The sequence below is a fragment of the Setaria italica genome, chromosome I (genome assembly GCF_000263155.2).
Source record: "Setaria italica strain Yugu1 chromosome I, Setaria_italica_v2.0, whole genome shotgun sequence".
Lineage (NCBI taxonomy): Eukaryota > Viridiplantae > Streptophyta > Magnoliopsida > Poales > Poaceae > Setaria > Setaria italica.
The window spans coordinates 30,635,943-30,653,714 of NC_028450.1; the positions used below are offsets into that span (position 1 = coordinate 30,635,943).

A 17,772-nucleotide genomic window follows, 5' to 3' on the forward strand; every position below is an offset into this window, starting at 1 on the left:
TAGGAGTATTAACATAGTCTAATTACAAAACTAATTGCACAACCCCTAGGCTAAATCGCGAGACGAATCTATTAAGCCTAATTAGTCCATGATTTGACAATGTGGTGCTACAGTAACCATTCGCTAATGATGGATTAATTAGGCTTAATAGATTCGTCTCGCGATTTAGCCTATGGGTTCTGCTATTAGTTTTTTAATTAGCTCATATTTAGTCCTCCTAATTAGCATCTGAACGTGTGATGTGACAGGGCTAAAGTTTAGCCCCTGACATCCAAACGCCCCCTTAGTGAGCTAGCAAAGGGAACCAAACATGACCTGAGTTGTTGTCTACTGGTGTGGTGCGGACAATGGCTGCATTTGTCAATTTGTGACTAGTAGTGGTTCTTGTTGGTTTGCAGTACGAGTAGACTTTGGCAGATGGCACCAACTGACTACTTGTGCAGATGCCGTGTGGGCCTGCATTAGCAATGCGGAGACCAGCCAGTCAAACCTATTGCGGCGGCAGGCCGGCAGCTTCTTCTCTTCCACTCGCTGACCCGCGGCCGGTTCCTCTTCACCACGTCCATTCTTTCCATTCCTCTTGGCATTGGCAACAAGCAACGTTCGATTGCCAGCCGGCACAGGGTTCAGCCATGGATGCCGCTGCTTTCCTCTACTCCTCCCGTCTTCCAATTCCAATTTGGCTCGCCATCTCCGTCCTCGTGGCGTTCCTCCTCCCTGTCGTGCTCACCCAGGACCCCAACCTCTGCGCGACCAAGGCGAACGGCAGGTACGCCTGCCCCTCCTGCTCCACCTCCACCTCCAGCCGCGGCGCCGCCTTCGAGGCCAACCTGCTCCGCCTCCGGGACTCCCTCCGGGACATGGCCGCCGCCAACGCCAGCTTCCTCAACGCCACCTTCGGCGCGGGAGGGGACGGCGGGGACACGGTGTACGGCCTCGCCACGTGCCTCGCGGACGTCGAGATGCCGTCCTGCGCCGCCTGCCTGGCGGGCGCGGCCGCCGAGGTGGCGGGGACGCGATGCGGGAGCCGCAGGGACATGGTGCTCTGGTACCCGCAATGCCTCGTGCGCTACGACAACACTAGCTTCTTCGGCGCCGCGGACACGTCAGCCGACCGCCGCCTCAGCGTGCCCAACCCGAACAACTTCTCCGACCCGGCGGCCCTCGGCGAGGCGCGCGAGAGGCTGGGCGGCCGGATGCTCGCCGCGGCGGCGGGATCGCCGGTCCGGCTCGCGTTCGGCGACGAGCGGGTCACCGCCAACACGACGCTTCACGGGCTGGCGCAGTGCACGGTGGACCTGACCGCCGAGGAGTGCACCCGCTGCCTGGCGACGCACATGGTCTGGCTTGGCGTCTGCTGCGCGGACATGGACGGCGTCCGGCTCATCGGGCCCAGCTGCTACCTGCGCTACGAACTCTTTGCGTTCGAGCCCGCCACGACGCCGTCCATGGCGCCGCTCGCCGAACCGCCGCCGCCATCTGCACCAGGAGCTCCTTCTGGGACTGGGACTGGGAGCTCCTCATCCTCGAAGAAAAAGACCAGGAGCTGTGAGTATCCGATTATTGTCAATTGGATTCTGTTTCGATTCTCTTGGCTCATCGACTATCGCAAATGTGAATTTGTGATTTGTTGATGCAGACGTACTAGCAGGAGCATTGGGTGGAGTGCTGGTTCTTCTTCTCGGGGCTTGCCTAATAACAACATGGTGGTACAAGAAGAAGAAGGGATCGTCAGGCAGGAAGAGGATGGAGTCGCTTCTGCAGCAGCACCAGCAGTATCCGCGGAGGTACAGCTACGCGCAGCTGAAGCGGATGACCGGATCCTTCGCGCACAAGCTGGGCCAGGGCGGCAATGGCGAGGTGTACAAGGGAAGCCTACCCGACGGGCGCGAGGTGGCGGTGAAGATGCTCAAGGAGGCCAAGGTGGACGGCGAGGAATTCATTAACGAGGTGGCCAGCATCAGTCGGACCTCGCATGTGAACGTGGTCACGCTACTGGGCTTCTGCCTGGAAGGATCGGGGCCCAGATCCAAGAGGGGCCTTGTCTACGAGTACATGCCCAACGGCTCGCTGGAGAGGTACACCGCCGGCGGCGACCTCGGGTGGGAGCAGCTGCTAGGCATCGCCGTGGGCATCGCGCGGGGGCTCGAGTACCTCCACCGCGGGTGCAACGCCCACATCGTGCACTTCGACATCAAGCCCCACAACATCCTCCTGGACGCGGAGCTCCGCCCCAAGATCTCCGACTTCGGGCTGGCCAAGCTGCGGCCCCAGAGGGACAGCACCATCCCCGTGTCCATCGCCGGGGCCAGGGGCACCGTCGGCTACATCGCGCCGGAGGTGTTCGCCAGGCAGGTCGGGTTGGGGGCGGTCACCAGCAAGTCCGACGTCTACAGCTATGGCATGATGGTGCTGGAGATGGTCGGTGCAAGGAGGACCACCGTCAACAATGGTGTGGGTTCGGTAACCACCGGGGCGAGCAGCGGCAGCAGCAGCTACTTCCCGGAGTGCCTGTACCAAGATCTGGACGGGTTCTGCGCGAGCGCCTGTGGGCCTGACGAGAAGGTGGGCACTGCGGAGGTGGTGAGGAAGATGGTGATCGTCGGCGTCTGGTGCATCCGGATGTCTCCTTCCGATCGCCCATCCATGAGCAGGGTCGTCGAGATGTTGGAGAAGACCACGCCGGAGCTAGAACTGCCGCCAGAGGCAGGGGCAGCAGAGGCAGCAGGCAGCACAGGAGCAGCAGCCTCTTCTTGACTCTTCTTCGTGGAGAACGTGTGGCCCGACAAGCGCATAAGGCGGCCCACTTGACTTGGTCTGGCCCATGCGCGCCTCGTAGGCCAGCCACAATTGATGATCTCCCTCTCTTGCGCGCATCTTTTTTTTTTTTTTTGACTGGAACCGCGTCGCTGTCCTGTCAAAATATTGTGCCACGTCATGCTGATGTCACTTATAAATTATGAGCCGTACGATATCAAAATATTGTGCCACGTCAATCTGATGTCACTACCTTGTTAGAGTTATTGTTATCCACAAGCCGTTCTACCTTTTTTTTAAAAAAAAACGAGATTGCACAACTGACTTGGTTGGGCTTTTCGGCCGAACAAGCCCATAAGGCGGCCCATATGACGGATTTGTAATTTAGAGAACCTGAGGAGAGAAGATGGCCCATCATGTCCGAACAACACTCTAGTCGTTCGAATCACGAAAGTGGCTAGGGCAGATGAAGTGAGGAACTAACTGGACCAATTCCACCCGTAATGTCATCTCCAAAGATCGTGTCGAAGGTGGCAGCGTATAGCTCAAAGGGGTGTTGCCTCAGATCATTACAGATAACGTCATCATGGCCTATGAGTGCCCGCATTTCATGAAAAAAGAAGAAAGCGCGAGATATCAGATGAAAAAGAAGAAAGAGCGAGATCTCGGATGTCGTGCTCTGAAACTGGATGTGGGAAGGCTTTTACGATCGCGTGGATTGGGGATACCTACGCGCTATCATGGTTCCGTTGGGCTTGATCATGCGCTTGGTAATTTTATTTGACGGTGAACGGCTTGAACAATCTCACTCGTCGAGGGGATCCGTTAAGATGATGATCCTATCTCTCCTTACTTTGTTCCTTTGGCAGCTTAAGAAATCAAACCATCGGGTATTAAAGTGGCTCCGTCGGCTGCGGTGGTAAGCCGCCTTCTCTTCTGCGGATGATAGCATGCTATTCTTCAGAGCAAATAGAGAGCGATCAATATATGCATTCCCAATTACCCTTAGGCCCCGTTTGGAACCCTTCATTTTGAAGGAATTGGAATCTATTTAATGGAGTAGACTAATTTATCTTGGAATGTGGGATTCCACAACTTTCCAAAGTTTAGATATAAGCCTATGTTAAATTCATAGGGTGGGAGATGGAAATTGATTCTATAGATTATGATTATTAGAATGGAATTTAATTCTTATAGCACGCTCTTCGACTCGCTTCTATTTAGCAGAAATGCAGCACATAAGTATCTCTCTCATATGACTAACAATAATATACAAATATATTCCACATACGATTATATTAGCTTAATTAATTTATTTTTAAATTATGATTATTAGAATGGAATTCAATTCCAAGGATCCAAACGGGGCCTTAATCATTTCACCACCGGAGTAAAGTGTGTTACGTGCTCAGTTGAAAACTTGTACAGAATAATCAAGCACTGGTAGAGGTCGAGAGCAGACTAAAAAGTTAAACCCCGTCCTTGTGTTTCATCTTCTTTGTGTTCAATGGATTTCTTTCTGCCACTCTAATCTCCATTATAACTTGCAATTCTATCGCACCACCCGCTGTTGTTTCTTTTCGGCGGTCAATTGCCTATAAATAACTTTAAAGTACAAACAAAAAAAAAAGAAGATCATAAGAAAAATTGTGCAATGGCCTACTAGAAAAGAAAACAGAAAAAGGGAGCACTTCAGGCCAAATTATTATAAAATTAAGCGTACCAATCCAAATCTCCTTTCCGCTGTTCGAAGCATTCTCTCTTTTCACAGCTTTGGAGTAATGCTGGTTCCATTAACATGAGCTGTGTCTGTGTGCTGTGAAGTACTCGAGTGGCACATGAAACAGGAACAAAACGTGTGTCACAGTTTGTAAAATGCCACGGGGAGAACGCGAGCAGCACCGAGGCCAGTCGTGGATTTGGGCATCAGGCCGGCACGCCGACGCGGCGCTCCCGTCATATCTCCCGGTTCCAGGCTCCCAGCGCCACACGACCCAGGCTCCATGGATTGTTTTCCAGATCCTCGTCCTCCCTGCTCGAGCCTTGAGCCGTGCTGATGGTGGGGAAAAAAAAAGGCGTGGACGAACGGCCACGGCCGCCGGTGGTGCGTTCCCGCATGGCGATCCGGCGATCCGGGTCGCCGGCCACCGCGGCAGGCACGGCAACAGAACCAGCCAGCCGTTTTCTTCTGCCACTCCATTTACAAGCGACGCGCCATTGCTGCTGCTGCATCTGCCAGCCTGTTGTGCAACAAAGGGCACGCACCATTTCTGATCCCCCTGGTGCTACTGCTACGGGTGCCACCTACTACCTGACCGTGCATGACCGCATGAGGCTGGCCGGGTGATCTCACCATGACTCGGATCCAACGTTTTAGTGATGCCCCGTGGAGGACGATGATCACCTCTGACTTCTTTACACACCTGCCGATCCGTCCGGTCCTGCGGTGCAGCCCTTTTTCCGTGTGAAAAAAAAAACACAGTCTCCATCGAAGGTTTTTGCAGTAAACCTATGACGGCGGTTGCGGTGATGCGCCGGCCTCACACTGACCGACCCACCGCGAGTCGCTCGAGCCACCGCATACGCATTATCTTGCAATTTTCTCCCTCACCAAACGCTCTCGGATTTGGTGTCCTTGAAGCAGAGAGTGAAAAGAAGCCAGAGCTGCGTGTGGTTGCTTGCTTGGTCTGCACTCGTGCAACCACTGCGCTGCATCGCTCCTTGTAACCTCGAGTCCTCGAACGTTTGGATCAAACGGAGGAGCAAAGCACAAGTTCAGAAACAGCATGGCTGCTCTGCTTGCTTGATCCTGCCTGTTGCGCCCTGCTTCTGACAATGTGTGCTGACTTCGAATTGTTCCCACAGCAAACCAGAATCTCGCAGGTTGCAGCTGCAGCAGTGAGCGTGAAGCATGTTGGCTGGGACCTGAGACGCCTGACAAGTGAAAAGGTTTTTGGTTGTCAGCTCAGGTGGCTGGTGCGGCGTCAGAACCCAGAACTCAGAACCGGACGCGGGGGAGGCGCGAGCTGCGACGGTATCACGGTTCACCCGCACACACGCAAGCACAAAACGTGTTACTTGAAAAAGTGCAGAGTGACATGATCGTGGCAGGCTCCAGCAATCATCAGCATCACAACACGTTGTGATATAAACCAAGTAAGTGATAGGCAGCCACGGAGAGACTGCCTCAAGGCACCGGGTCTATGTCTAACACACTGCCGCCGTCGATATAGAAGATTGCAGCGATGTGCGGGCCCGATTATTTTGTGGATCGCCTCAATTCTCATGTCCGTGCACGCCATTGAAGCAGTCGTTCTCGGACGTTGCTCGTCAGAAACTTCAGCGAAAAATCCATCGAAATGCACATCCCATAACCAACTAAGGCCATGTTTAGTTACTCCCAACTTCCAACTTTGACACTATGCAAAAAGAAGATTCCCCATCACATCAAACTTGCGGTACATGCATGGAGTACTAAATGTAGATGAAATTAAAAAGTAATTGCACAGTTTTGTTGTACTTTGCGAGACGAATCTTTTGAGCCTAATTAGTCAATATTTGGACAATAATTCACAAATACAAACGAAACGCTACAGTGTGCTACAGTGCTGTAACAGTAATTTGGCACCTCCCAAATTCGCCAACTAAACAAGGCCTAACCAAGGCGTCTCCAGTTCTGCACGTTCAGAGCCTGGACCCTGACGGCGTCGCCGCTTCCGATGCACACCCATCAGCATTCAGCCATCACTATACAGACCAGGTCGCGCCGACGGCCGAGCCGCCGCGTTCGCGGTCGGCCTTCCAGATGACCAGCCTCGGACGCTGTCATCATCGTGTCACTGCTGATGCGGTGGCGATCTCATCGGATCGTCCAGCGTCCAGCGTCCAGCGTCCGGTGGGGTGGACCGCGTCCACGGAGGAGGAGCCTCTCCTGCCACGCCATCCAGAAACCCGCCCGCGCCTCCCCCGCCGAATCCAACCCCCATCCATCCACCCCACCATCACCTCGGCTGTAGGCTGTAGCTTTCCACCGGTCATCCATCCCACCAAACGCCCGGGGATTTTTTTAAAAAATTTTCCGAAGAGAAAGCGACGCAGGGGTCATGGCGGACGACAAGGGGAAAAAATGGAGGATTGCGCGCACGGATTCCCCGGCTATAAAAGGCGCTCCACCCCCCACGAACTCACCAGCTCTCCACCAAGAGCTAATACCAGAATATACCGTAACACCACCGCACCACCACCTAACGCCGGCTGCTTGCTTTACACCGCGTCGTGCGTTCCCAGATCCGCCGAGTTCTTCGATCGCTCCAGCAAAGGTTGGTGCCCTGGATTTTGCCTCTTCTCCGTTTGGATTTTTGTGGTGGACCAATCGCGTGACGCGGTCGTCGTGCGGGGTTGCGTTGCGTGCAGATGAAGATCACGGTGCGGGGGTCGGAGATTGTGTACCCGGCGGCGGAGACGCCGCGTCGGCGGCTGTGGAACTCGGGCCCGGACCTGGTGGTGCCGCGGTTCCACACGCCCAGCGTCTACTTCTTCCGCCGGAAGGACGCGGAGGGGAACGACCTGGCGGCCGCGGACGGGAGCTTCTTCGACGGGGCACGGATGCGGCGCGCGCTGGCGGAGGCGCTGGTGCCCTTCTACCCGATGGCGGGGCGGCTGGCCCGCGACGAGGACGGCCGCGTGGAGATCGACTGCAACGCGGGCGGGGTGCTGTTCCAGGAGGCGGACGCGCCCGACGCCACCGTCGACGACTTCGGCGACTTCGCGCCCACCATGGAGCTCAAGCGCCTCATCCCCACCGTCGAGTACACCGACGACATCTCCGCCTTCCCGCTCCTCGTGCTCCAGGTAACAAACCGATCGATCGATCACACCTCCTCGTCGGTTGCTATTACATTTCGCTAGGATTTTCGTCTAGGCAGGGTCTAAACAGAGTTGCGTGAGAGTGAGATTGTGAGAAGATGAGGTTATCTGAATCCACGACGACGCGAGTGCCCACAGCCCACGACGTCTCAGTCAACGGAGGCACACCGCAGACCCAGACGCAGACGCAGACGCAGACGCGTCATAGCTGTTGGGTGCCTCTCTCGTTTTGTCTGGGTCGGCGCATGTGCGCGGTGTGCCGGTGCCGACGGCACGTGGGCGGGCGACGTGGCGCCGACGCTGGTCGAACTCTGCTTGACGTTGCTCGCACGCTGCTCTGCCGTATTTTTTCTGGCGGGTTGGCGGCCGGCCGTCACCGTACTGTCGGCTGCACTTCCGTCCCGTGGGAAGACAGATGTTGGAACGAGCCTTGTTCAGCCACGAAAAAATACCGATGCTCACGAAAAATGCAACCAAAGCTTCTCTGAGATTTCATGCAAGAAGCCAGTAGGATCTCGTCAGATAGCAACGCTCTGGTGAGAAATCGTAGTCAACAAATGGGTTGCTGCATTTAATCGCTACGCTAATCTGTAGGTGAGAACGAGAATTCCATGTTTTGCCCACAGCAAACACTCTCGAGCTCGTGACTCTTCAAATATTACCAGAAATTTGTTTTTTCAACCTGTTGTAGACTCTTCAAATATTACAAAAAAGTTGATTTTCCACCTTTTGTAGAATATATCAGCGTGCCTAGTTCTGGGAAACATTGCTGGAAGAGTGAAAACGTGCCGTTGCAACCTGTTACCTGTCCATGGAAACCCAAATTTATTGTTTCATGGTCGCGGACATAATATCTAGAGATCAGCTCGCTTTCTGTAGGTCTTTGCAGAGAAATTGTGTACTGGACTTAGCTCGCACACAATCGCGCATTCCATTATTGGTGCTGTTAGGCCCAAATATGACGTCCTTTTGCCTTCGCAAAGAAACCATTGTGACAGCAATGTGCTACCACTCTTGACTCTTTGAGCATGCATACCGTGGTCTATCTGCTAGCTTAATCTCACGGCAATCCCGGCACCACCAGATTGCCATTTCGTAGATGATAGATCTTCGCTTTCTTTCAACCGGCGGATGAATGCCCGGCACCTAACTATTTTGATATAACCGGCCCACATGATGGCATCTTATAACACATGCATGCATACCGAACACTTCCTTTTTATTTGTTTACTACGGCTGATAGATCATAACCATGCTCATCAGGTGCTACTTTTGCACCTCGCCGTGGTGTGACCCGGCAACCACACTTATGAGTAGCGTGGGCTGCTCCTTTCGTCGTCTGAACAGCGAAATGTTGCTGGGTGGTTGCGTTGCGTGCTAGGTGTTCGTTGCTTAGGATGCACACATGGCACGCTCGTTCAAAGAAAATGATAGCCTAACTGGAGCGCCAAAGAGACGGGGTCTTTTATAGAGACATTTGTTGAGACAGCAACCAACGTTTGGTGGCTTCTTCCGTTCTGGTCTGCAATTCTCTTGGCTTGGACATACGTAGCTGTCGTGTTTGGTCCATACTTAGCTGTACATACATGATTACATGGCTGATATCAATCATTCTGTTACCATGATACCATGGTTAAGCATGTGAATGAACTATCCCATTCAGTTACCTATCCGCATCTATTGAGCGCATTGACCCCAAACCCATTCACTGTGGCCTTATCCCTTGTGTTCTTAAATTTGATATCGAGTTATTGACATTTGACAAGCCAAAGACTTGCTTAGTTCAAAATTTTTGAAGCGATTTCTGCAACTAACCGAAGTTGGCGCGCATTTTTTGCTCCAGGTGACACACTTCAAATGCGGTGGCGTCGCGATCGGCGTGGGCATGCAGCACCACGTTGCCGACGGCTTCTCCGGCCTGCACTTCATCAACTCGTGGGCGGACCTCTGCCGCGGCGTCCCGATCGCCGTCATGCCCTACATCAACCGCTCCCACCTCCGCGCGCGTGACCCGCCGGCCCCGGCCTACCCTCACATCGAGTACCAGCCGGCTCCCGCCATGCTCTCCGAGCCTCCGCAGGCGCCCCTCACGGCGAAGCCGGCGGCGCCGCCCACCGCCGTTGCCATCTTCAGGCTGAGCCGCGCCGACCTCGGGCGCCTCCGCTCGCGGATCCCCGCGCGCGAGGGCGCGCCGCGGTTCAGCACGTACGCGGTGCTGGCAGCGCACGTGTGGCGGTGCGCGTCCCTGGCGCGCGGCCTCCCCGCCGACCAGCCCACCAAGATGTACTGCGCCACGGACGGGCGGCAGCGGCTGCAGCCGCCGCTCCCGGAGGGGTACTTCGGCAACGTGATCTTCACGGCGACGCCGCTGGCCGACGCCGGCACGGTGACGGCCGGGGTGGCGGAGGGCGCGGCGGTGATCCAGGAGGCGCTGGACCGGATGGACGACGGGTACTGCCGGTCGGCGCTGGACTACCTGGAGCTGCAGCCGGACCTGTCGGCGCTTGTCCGCGGCGCGCACACGTTCCGGTGCCCCAACCTGGGGCTCACCAGCTGGGTGCGCCTGCCCATCCACGACGCGGACTTCGGGTGGGGGCGGCCCGTGTTCATGGGCCCCGGCGGCATCGCGTACGAGGGGCTCGCCTTCGTCCTCCCCAGCGCCAACCGCGACGGCAGCCTGTCCGTGGCCATCTCGCTGCAGGCCGAGCACATGGAGAAGTTCCGGAAGCTCATCTACGACTTCTGATCTCCTTCACACACGAGCCATCCATCAGTAAGCGCAGGAGCAGCAGAAATCGAAACAGGAGGGTGATCTTACAAGTTTACTAGGTTGCAGCAAGATTCTTTGATTGCACACATACTAGTTCCTGCACACGTTTTCCGTTCCTGCCTGCCCCTTTTGGGCAGGATGTACACGTTTTGTGCCGTATATGATTCACGGGCCTGAACGGCCTGAGCAATTGTATGATGAACAATTTAAGCAGTTCCGAATGAGACAGATGAATAAGGTTAATTATCTCTTGATCCATTTTTTTAACAAAAAAATGTGTGCAGGAGTGCAGGACAGTGTTACGACCCTGAGAGTTCGAGATGGATCAATCAGTTTGAAATAGTACAATCTGTTCTTGTTTTACTTTCACACGTGCAAGTTGGACCTGAAAGTACAGTCTGAAGTCTGAACCTATTCCTTATCAAATAGCAATCTGCATAGGACTGAACCTACTTTCCAAACTAGTTGACGAATTGCTGCCCTCCAAACGGGCCGGCTCAATAATCTGGATGGAGAAGACACCGCACATGACACGGGCAGGGCACTGTGGGAAGAGCTCCATCCTCCCGCGACCCGTCGGTCTTCTTCCATGAACAGTTGCACTGTTGCAGCGATGGTCCAAGAAGTCCCCCCTCTTGTTAGGACCTCGGGACCCCATGCGCGGACAAGGTGGTGGCAAGAAGAAAGAAGATGAGGATTAGGTCGAGCTCCATTGATGTATCGGCTGAGCAGGTGTGGTGCGCGGGTTTGGCGGTTTGGCCGTGTGGGATTAAAGATCTGCTCACCCTAGCGACCGAAAGCTTACACGAAGGAACGCTGTTTAGTTGGTGGATGATTGGTGGGTGTCTGGTAACCCTGGCTGGTTGCAGGTTGGTGGTGACGCCGATGGGCTCCATGAGGAATTGCCCACGAGTCTATGTCCACGGCACGGTGCCTTGTGCAGTTGTGCTCGTGGTCAGCTCAAGTGGGCCCTCCTATACTCCTATCCTTGCCTGCTCGGTTGGGGGTTGGTGGGTCAGCCGGTGTCTGGATGATGCAGCAGTGCGGCACCTCGCGGCCATCGGGATGAAGCCATGGAGGCGTAGACCACTACTCAAACGTGATCCACCGTCTGCCCACCAAACCACACCTACGGGACTGTAAGACACTGGGAGTGGGAGCGACCGGCGAGAAAGTGCACCCGTGCGCGTGCGTGCTTCATCAACAAATAATAAAGCTATTCGATCGAACTTTTTTATTGGTCCACATGATGGCTGGCACGAGTATGTGAACGTTGCAATTTGCAAAGGTGGTGCTAGGATCGAACTTTAGGCGCGGCGGTGGACACTCGGAACATGCACCTACCACGATGTTCATCCAGTTCGCCTTCGTATCCACCCATCAATCCATCATGTTGATTGCTGCCGGCCATTGATGACAGCGTGTCAAGCTTCGGCGTTTTTTTGAAAATATTTTTTTTATTTATTCATCTGTTCGAGGTCCAGTAAAATCAAGAACTGCTAAAAACTTTACAAAATCCGGGAGGAGATCAAGCCAAACACATAACTGATCGGGGTCCCAACTCAAACTAGAACAAGCTAATTCATATGCACACAGATTACAACATTGTGGGGTAAAAGAAACTTCAACAGACACAAAATCTAGTTGAATAAGTTGACATGCCTCCATAAGCAACGTACCAGCCGGTGATTGATCAAAACCCTTGACTTCAAAGCAATGACTAGGTTCGAAGAATCACTTTCCAACTGAATTCTCGTCATACCTTGAGCTGAGATGGCCGTTAAAGCTGCAAGGCAAGCCTGAGCCTCTGCACAAAAAAGAATCATGAACTGATTCTACTCTCCCTGCTCCCGCCATTACTGCATTGCCGTTAGCATCTCTAACAATGAAGCCCCATCCTCCCGATTTCTGCTCCATGAGGAAAGCTCTATCAATGTTAATTTTGAAAACTTCCTCCGAAGATGGATTCCATCTCTGTACTTTTTTACGATGCTTCTCAACTATTTTTTTTAGCATAATACAAACCTCCCATTTCATGTTTCTTGCTTGGTGCACTACTTCTTTCACTGTTCTTCTCTGTTTACTAGCATTAACTTTGCTTGGTGCACTACTTCTTCCATTGTTCTTCTCTGTTTACTAGCATTAACTTTGTTTCTCGCATCCCACCATGACCACATTAGGATCATGGTCTTATATTTGTTTTCCTCCTCCATAGATAGTATACAGTTTGTTACCTCCTTGACATCTTTTAGGTCTACTAATTTCACCCTCACACCTTCTAGGTTCAACATCTGCCAGCATTTGCGCATGAATTTGCATTTAAAAAAACAATGGCTACCATCTTTATCCATCCTCAAACACATTGGACAGCGGGTGTCAACACCATCCATACCTCTTCTTTTAATATTCATCCGCAAAGGCAGACTATTATGCGTTAGGCGCCATAAAAAAATGTTTGATCTTAGAAGGGCATTCCAATTTCCATATTCTTCCCCACTCTATCTGGTTTGCAGTTGCCGAAGGTGATAATGACTCACCTCTCTGTCTTGTGGCTTGCCGCTCCTGTTTGTCCTCCAAAGTGTGATACATCAATTTTACTGAAAATAGCCTTTTTGTGTCATACCATGCAAAAAATCCTCCATATTATTATTTATTGGGGTTGCAAGGATATGCTTCACATCCTCTTCTCGAAACACATCTTTGATTAGAATTTTATCCCAGCCCCCTGTTAATGGATCAATAAGTTCTTAAACCTTTGTCAAGATGTTATGCCCTCCAGGAGTGATTGGCCTTCTCATCACACCTGTCGGTACCCAAGGATCTAACCAAATATTTATTTGTGATACATCACCGACCCTCCAAATTAAGCCCTCCTTTAGTGCTTGTACACCGCGAACAATGCTTCTTCAGGAGTATGAGATGCTTGGAGCCTCTGTCACGTCAAGTAATTTTCTATTCTCAAAATATTTTGCTCGCAGGACTTGGGCACATAAACAATCTGGATTAATCAGTAATCTTCATCCTTGCCTTGCTAACATTGCCAAATTAAAAAGGTGGAGATCTCTATATCCCAAACTCCATTTCTTTTTTCATTGACACAAAAAATCCCGGGGCAACCAATGCATCTTATTTTCTTTATCTTGTAGTGTCCACCAGTATCTACAAATCATCGTACTGATTTCATCACATAAGGTTTTGGTGAGGTCAAAACAGGACATTGCGTATGTGGGGATCGCCTGCGCTATGGCCTTGATTAGGATCTCTTTGCCAGCTTTTGAAAGCAGCTTTTCCTTCCGGCCTTGAGTTCTTTGCCAGACCCTTTCTTTCAAATATGCAAAAGTTTTTGCTATTGATTTTCCCATATAAACTGGAAGACCCAAATACTTATCATTTCTTGCCTCTGTTGCAATGTCCAGGACTGCCATTAACTGAAGCTTGTCAGATGCCTTAGTATTCTTGCTAAACATCACCGATGATTTATCTTTGTTGATAGTTTGCCCCGAGCATTCCTCAGACAAGGTGAGACTATTTTGCAGATGATGTGCACTTCAATCATCAGTTTTCAAAAGTAGCAATGAGTCATCTACAAACAGAAGGTGGTTGATGCTCGGTGCCTCTTGACAGACCCTTATACCAGTTAAGAAACCATTAGCTTCAACTGCATTCAACAAGGCAGAAAAACACTCATCATAGATCAGGAATAAATAAGGAGATAGAGGGTCACCTTGTCTCAAACCATGTTTTGGTGAAATTTCCTCAGTAAGCTCACCATTTATCTTGATGCGGTAAGAGACTGTAGAAATACATCTCATTATAATGTCCACCCATCTTCTTGCAAAACCCAATTTCATCATCATTTTTTCAAAAAAAAAGACCATTCCACTCGGTCATATGCTTTACTCATGTCTAATTTCACTACTGCATAACCATCTACACCAGATCTTTTTGCTTGTAGGAAGTGAGTAAATTCATAAGGTAAAAGTACATTATCTGTTATGAGCCAGCCAGGCACAAAGGCACTCTAGTTTAGGAGGATAACCTCGGACAAGATCAGTTTTAGTTGATTTGAAATTATCTTTGATGTAATTTTGTACACCACATTGCACAGACTGATAGGCCTTAGGTCTTTAACCTTTTACAGGTTTTCCACTTTTGGTATTAGCACAACAATAGTGTCATTCCATCCACATGGTATTTCTCCCCCGTACAAAAAGTTTTTCACCTCCTTTGTAATGTCATCCCCAATGATGTCCCAATATTGTTTGTAAAACAAGGCTGGCATGCCATCAGCTCCAGGTGCCTTCACATCACCAATATTGTCCAAAGCTTATTTAATTTCATCATTGCTGAACTCTTTCAGTAGCATATCATTCATCTTTGGCGATACTTTGGGATTAACTTGTTGTAGCAGCTCATAAGTTATGTCGCCTGCATGGTATTCAAAAAGATTTTTATAATCATCAGTGATATAAGTGAACATCCCTATCATCTCTGCCTCGATGCTCCCATCCTCCTTCACTAACCTTTTAATTTTGTTCCTCTTCTTTCTTTCCGATGCATATTGTTGAAAATACTTTGTATTACGATCTCCCTTTTCTAACCAATGGGCATATGCACGTTGTCGCCAATAGAGTTCTTTTTGCTCCTCCAATTTCTCCAATTTATATTTTAGAATTTCCTCCCTAGCTACATTTTGTGCATTTAGAGAGCTCTTCCGACACTCCTCCAGAGCACATCGAGCTTGTTTGATTCTCTTCTCAAGATCACCCAAGATATTCCTACTCCAATCCCAAAGGTCCGTAGCAACCTCTCTAAGAGCATCCTTGTGGCGGAACCGCCCAAATTAATCTGACTAAAATGCATTGAAGTCGCCTAACACGCGATTATGCACTTTAAGCAAGTCAACCTGGTCGACCGTCAGATTTCATCCGATTAACCACCTGAACAGGATCGAGAAGCATCGCTCATGTGAACGTGAGTAGCACAGAGATTACAACATTCCATCACATAACTTAGTCTCTTAAATTATTACATCAGAATTCTGAAATTCAAAATAAGATGCAAGGTTCAAAAAGTTAATTAAAACAAGCGGAAGCTAAACATCGATACATGACATCACGACGGAGCCGATCATGACATCAAAAATCCCTTCCCTCGCCATCCGAGGAGGGATCCCACTCGACTGTCCAGCCCGGAGGGAGCTGGGTAGGCCAAGTGGTGCCAGCAACCAAACTATTGCCATCACCTGAAAAGATTAAGCCACAACAAGGCTGAGCAACTAGTACTCAGCAAGACTGACCCGTCGGGTGATAGCTCTTTTCACCAAAACTTAAACATGAAAGGCTTTCTGGCTTTGGGTTTGCTTTGCCAAAAGCGTCTACAGTTGGTCCTTACCTTCAATATTTTAGCTCATGTTCTACGTTCTTCATCCAGTCTAGATTAGCAACTATTCTAAGCAAGCATAGTTTCCAAGCAATTTATGACAAGCATCAACTTAATCTCTTAATCATGTTTCATCGTTACTCAGTGCAGAATAGCGATCAAGTAGTCCCAAACTGTGAGAGGCAGACGAATCGATTCGAATTTATTAACCATGCATGGCAAACCTAATCTCACGACATCTGCGCACCACGAAGGGTCGCTTCATTTGTCAGCCGTCCCCATCGATCCCTTAGGCACGTGTCAGGGCCAACTGCCTTTGGCATGCAATGCTCCATAATCCCGGCCTCTGTCGTACTATGACCGCACTTGCACCCACATGATGCACCATGGGAACGACGTTCCAAGGATAGCCGGAGGGCATGCCACGCCCCAGTTCAATCAGGTACTAGGCTTCCCCATCCCATACTACGTATGAGATTAGTACTTTCAAACACTTGATCACGAACGCCGACACATTTCGACCTTAGATCAATTTCATTTAGACAGATGGGGAAAACCACCAAGTATCGAACATAAGCCTGACCCCGTCCGTCGTCCTTATAGTTTGCAACATAAGTAAACATTCAACTCCTATAACTCGCGAGTGACAGGAAATCACTCGACTTTTACCGATGCCTATTAAGCATTGCAACTACTCGACTTTAACAACTAATATTCAAACAAGGTACTAAGTTCATGCATCTAAGGTTTCATTACAACTCCTAGAAACGTAAATGTGCAATCAAAGCATTCAATAGTATTGCAAGTGTTCAAGATAGGAATTTATGCTCCGATGCTTGCCTTTAGGAAAAGCTTGTGGGTCCTCGGGGTCTTGCTCCGGTTCGGGCTCGCCTTCGAAGGGGTGAAGCTCCGCAGCGGGGTCTTCTTCCGGTGCTGTGTGGAGCTCGTAAGTTCCGTCGGCGAGATTTAGCTCTACACGGAAGTGCAATGCAGGGGTTAAACATTTTAGATGGTTATTTCAACAACACTTGCACGTTTTAGCTCAGACACTTGTAGCAAAGCTACAGGAAAGGTGGGGGAGTCCAACTTCAGTTGGTGGAGAACAGGATAAAAGGGTCGGATTGGGAGAAACTTATGATCTGACCCTTAGACTTAAGGAATAACTGTACCGGGATCCTCGGATTTAACACAGAGAAGTCCCCAAAATATTACACAGATACCCTCGGGTCAAAGAAAAAGATACAACCGAGCCCTCGGGCGAGGCGGATAAGGGTCGGCGAAACTAACAGGGTCGAGCGAGACAGAAAAAGGGGTCGGGCGAAACGAAAAGAAAAAGGGTCGGGCGAAACAAAAAGAAAAGGGGTCGAGTGAACCGAGAAGGGGGTCAGCAGCTTACCTTTAGGCCTACGGGTGAAGTCTTGGGGTCGGGAAGGAACAGGCTTGGGCGGAAGGGCTAAGGCGCTAAGGCTTGGGCGGCGGTGAGGTTCAACAGTACTCCGGCGGCGGCAGTGCTTCTTGTGGACAACAAGCAAGCTCTAGCACCGTGGGGAGGAACAGGCGGCTGGTGGGTTAGGGGAAGTGGCTTGAGCGGAGAGGGAAACTTCCTCAAGAGTGTGGCGGCGAAGTCGCTGGAGTGTGGGGTGGTGCAGAGGTGTGAGCTCCACAGCAGCTCAGCGGCGGCGAGAGGAGAAAGCGGTGGCGCGTGTGCGGGCGGTGGCAAAGGGATGGCGTTGCCGGTGAGGGGGACCCTTTTATAGGGCCGGGGTGGAGCGGAGGGTCGAGGCGGGGCTCCGATGGGGGAGGGATAAGGCCGGGAGCGGCGAGTGCGCGGGCAAGGCGGCCATTGGCCAGCGGCGCCATTGGGCAGAGGAGGCGGAGCTCCGGGTGGTCTCCGACGGCGATTGGCCTTGGGCGACGCGCGTCTGGGGCTTCCGGTCTGTCGGGCGGGCGAGGTGGAGGGCTACCGTGGGGGTTGGGCGAGCAGGCGGAGGCGCGGG

The 17,772-nt window shown here is 51.4% G+C and overlaps 2 protein-coding genes across 2 annotated transcripts; both read left to right on the top strand.

Annotated features, from left to right (window-relative positions):
* Positions 1-493: 493 nt before the first annotated feature.
* Positions 494-3,019, top strand: LOC101780976 (probable receptor-like protein kinase At5g39030). The gene is made up of 2 exons (XM_004953017.3): positions 494-1,548; positions 1,640-3,019. Exons 1-2 carry the CDS (start codon positions 633-635, stop codon positions 2,755-2,757), a joined length of 2,034 nt encoding a protein of 677 aa, XP_004953074.1. The 5' UTR covers positions 494-632; the 3' UTR covers positions 2,758-3,019.
* A 3,826-nt stretch (positions 3,020-6,845) lies between these two features.
* LOC101780573 (hydroxycinnamoyltransferase 2) lies at positions 6,846-10,645 on the top strand. Its single transcript, XM_004953016.3, has 3 exons — positions 6,846-7,076; positions 7,171-7,608; positions 9,467-10,645. Exons 1-3 carry the CDS (start codon positions 6,861-6,863, stop codon positions 10,367-10,369), a joined length of 1,557 nt encoding a protein of 518 aa, XP_004953073.1. The 5' UTR covers positions 6,846-6,860; the 3' UTR covers positions 10,370-10,645.
* Positions 10,646-17,772: the final 7,127 nt, after the last annotated feature.